Raw genomic sequence first — 3,502 nt, forward strand, 5'->3', positions numbered from 1 at the left:
GAGCACTGAGTGCCACGGCCAGGCCTGCCTGGGACACCTCCAGGGCTGGGCACTCCAAACCTCCCTGGGCAGCCCCTGCCAGGGCCTGACCACCCTTTCCAGGGACAAATTCCTCCTGCTGTCCCCCCTGCCCCTCCCCTGGCACAGCTGGAGGCCGTTCCCTCTCCTCCTGGCCCTGTTCCCTGGGAGCAGAGCCCGACCCCCCCCGGCTCCCCCCTCCTGTCAGGGATTGCAGAGCCAGAAGGTCCCCCCTGAGCCTCCTTTTCTCCAGGCTGAGCAACCCCATTTTCCCCTCCATTCCAGCAGTTTTTATATTCAAAAGCAGTGCAAGTGAGAGCTTGGGAATTCCTCTACAGCCTCTTTGTCACCCCCACAGCTTGTCCCCCAGCCCAGGTACCTGTGGTCATCGCCTGGTTGGAGGAGATGCAGGCCATGGTGACGGTGTGGGCCGGAGTTTTGTCAGAGAAACCCGCTCCCAGTGCAGCCTGAGACAGCAAAGAGTGCCTGTTAAACCCACAGCTTCTGCTCCACGGGCCAGAGCTGCCTCCTGCCCTGCAGCACACCTTGCCAGGGGAGCTGCAAACAACTACATCGAGTTTTAATTCATTACTGCATCGAGTTCTCATTCATTATTGCATCGAGTTCTCATTCATTACTGCATCGAGTTCTCCTTCATTACTGCATCGAGTTCTCATTCATTACTGCATCGATTTTTCATTCATTACTGCATCGAGTTCTCATCCATTCCTGCAGCAGCTCATCCCCTCCCCAGACCGGAACAGGAGCAGAGGCAGTGCCAGGGCTCAGCTGCACTGTGAGAACACTCCCTGTGCCCCCTACATTTTTTTAATAAGGGGATAAGCTAATCACACACCTCACATTGAAAAAAAAAACCACATTAAAAGAGCCTCCAACTCCTGGGCATCACCTCTGCTTCGCCTCACTGGCAAAGGCCACACGGGAAAGGGCTGGCTGAGGGGCCTCAGCACGAGGAGCTTCAGAGCGAGCACAGAGCTCAGTGCAGGGCAGTGACTCATCTGACCAGCCCACAGCTGCTCCCAGACACCTCCCCTACTTGGGGCACGGCCAACTGGTTGAAAGTTCAGCTAAAATTACCCCGCAGCCCCATCTGACTGGCGGGCGACCAAAGCCAGGGTTTGCATTCACGAGGCCGGAGCTGCCTCGGCGCCTCCCCGAGCCCTTCCAGCCCAGCTCCCACCCTCTGGGCTCCTCCAGAGCAGCAGCAGAGGCTCCAGGGGGTAGCACAGATGCCATCCCTCAGCCCCAGGAGCCGGGAGGATCAGCTGCTCCGTGGGTAACGCGGGAGCTGCGTTCCCTGCCTGCCGGAACAAAGGGCAGCGAAGCCGCTCCACTTCCAGTCACCCAGACCCTGTGCCCGACCTGCCAGCTGGAAAAAATAAACACCACAACATAACAAACTCTCACAGCACCTCTGGGGACTTTGGGCAAGGCAGCATTCCAGTCCAGCTGGTGTTAAAGAGCTGAGTGATCAGCAATTCTTAACAGAAGCTTCCCTTGCTGGGAAGAACTGAGCAGAGACCTCACAGTATTAAAATGAACTATGAAAATATGGTAAATATTATGATAAATGAAAACTATGGCAGATTTCAAGAGCAGGCAGAGTCAGAGAATGACAGAATAATTTTCCTTATAGTCCCATGCAGTCATTTAACAGACAATACTGCACTGCTTCCGACTCACATCACGTTTTAAATGAACCATAACACCAGGAATTTAATTTTTAGCAAGTGTTTGTCATCTTCAGGTGACAGCTGTAGAATCAGACTCACAGGGAAGCGCTGCACTTAACCCACCTCTCTGGCAACATTACTCGTTTTCACCTCCTGGATGACTGTGCCATAAACAATGTAATCCACAACATCCTTTGGGACGTTGGTCCGGGTCAGCAGGCCCCTGAGGAGAGGATCAAAACACAGGGAATCTGCATCACATCACACATAACCTCTCAAACATCCTCCTCCTGCCAGCTTGGCTGGAGAACAAGGCAAGGACAGAGCCCCATCCCCTGCCCCCAGCTCAGAATAAAATCCCTGATGGAGAGTGTAAAAGTGACTGTGGGCTGCAAGCAACCCCAGTCATAACATCACTAAAAAGATGACATAATGCCATCACAGCAACTGCTTCACAGCCCAAACACCCTCCTCCTTCCCTGAAACAGTTCATGGAATCACCATATCCCAGACTGGTTTGGGTGGGAAGGGACCTTAAATGAATCCAGTGCCACCCCCTGCCATGGGCAGGGACAACCTCCCATTATCCCAGGTTGTTCCAACCTGGCCTTGGACACTGCCAGGGATCCAGGGGCAGCCACAGCTTCTCTGGGCTTCCCCAAACCTTCTGCCTTTTCCACAGGACTTTGCTCTGACTCTCAACAAAACAAACCCAGTGCTCATGACCTTCAGCTTTAGTCAAACCCCTGCAGAACGGGAGGGACGGGCAGGGTGACAGAATTAGCTCAATGTCCCTGCTGCTACTGAGTTCCCTCTGTGTAACCCAGATTGTTTTTCCAAGCAATTCTAAGCACGCCCCAAGAGCAGCTCTGGTCTCTGTGTTTGGAAAACTGCAGTTAGGAACCAAATTCACTAAACTTTGCCAGCGCCTCCACCTCTTTGCACCGAGACACATCCACTGCAAACCCCACTGCTTAAGCCACCTGCCACTGTGGAGGTGGCACAGGGAAGATGAAGTCATTCAGAGGCAAGACCAGGGCCTTGGCTTTCCAGCACTGCAATCCCAGTGGTTGAACAAGTTTTCTGAGCCCCCCTGGTGTTCCATTTACTCACTGCAGAGACGCCCTGGCCAAGTCGTGTGGCATCAGATCCGCGTACCTGGGAGGGAGAGGAGAGGCAGAAACTTCAGAGGCGTCAGAGACCAACACAGAGCTGTGCTGGGAGCCCAGGGCAGCAGCAGAGAGCTGGGGAGGCACCAGAGATGCTCCACTGCCTCCCTGATCAAACATTTCACACACGGATTTAGGTTGGAAGGGACCTTCAAGGTGATCTCATTCCACCCCCTGCCATGGGCAGGGACACCTCCCACCAGCCCAGGGTGCTCCAAGCCCCATCCAGCCTGGCCTTGGACACTGCCAGGGATCCAGGGGCAGCCACAGCTCCTCTGGGCACCCTGTGCCAGGGCCTGCCCACCCTCCCAGCCAACAATTCCTTCCCAATCTCCCATCTGTCCCTGCCCCCTGGCAATGGGAAACCATTCCCTGTGTGCTGTCCCTCCATTCCTTGTCCCCAGTCCCTCTCCAGCTCTCCTGGAGCCCCTGCAGGCTCTGCAAGGGGCTCTCAGGTCTCTCTGGACCCTTCTCTCCTCCAGGTGAGCCCCCCCAGCTGTCCCAGCCTGGCTCCAGAGCAGAGGGGCTCCAGCCCTGGCAGCATCTCCGGGGCCTCCTCTGGACTGTCTCCAGCAGCTCCACGTCCTTGTGCTGCTGTTCCCCAGGGCTGGGGGCAGCTCT

At 55.6% G+C, this 3,502-nt stretch overlaps 1 protein-coding gene across 1 annotated transcript in view; it reads right to left on the bottom strand.

Annotated features, from left to right (window-relative positions):
- Positions 1 to 3,502, bottom strand: part of HADHB (hydroxyacyl-CoA dehydrogenase trifunctional multienzyme complex subunit beta) — a 15,213-nt gene that overhangs the window by 9,352 nt on the left and 2,359 nt on the right. The window contains exons 4-6 of the mRNA XM_027910196.1: positions 2,826 to 2,870; positions 1,836 to 1,935; positions 398 to 485 (exon numbers count right to left, since the gene is read on the bottom strand). Of these exons, the coding sequence (XP_027765997.1) occupies positions 398 to 485; positions 1,836 to 1,935; positions 2,826 to 2,870 (233 nt within the window). The remainder of the gene's footprint in view (positions 1 to 397; positions 486 to 1,835; positions 1,936 to 2,825; positions 2,871 to 3,502) is intronic.

This window comes from Empidonax traillii, unplaced genomic scaffold (assembly GCF_003031625.1).
Source record: "Empidonax traillii isolate 1590-97213 ecotype Southwest subspecies unplaced genomic scaffold, ASM303162v1 scaffold2900:size33666, whole genome shotgun sequence".
NCBI lineage: Eukaryota > Metazoa > Chordata > Aves > Passeriformes > Tyrannidae > Empidonax > Empidonax traillii.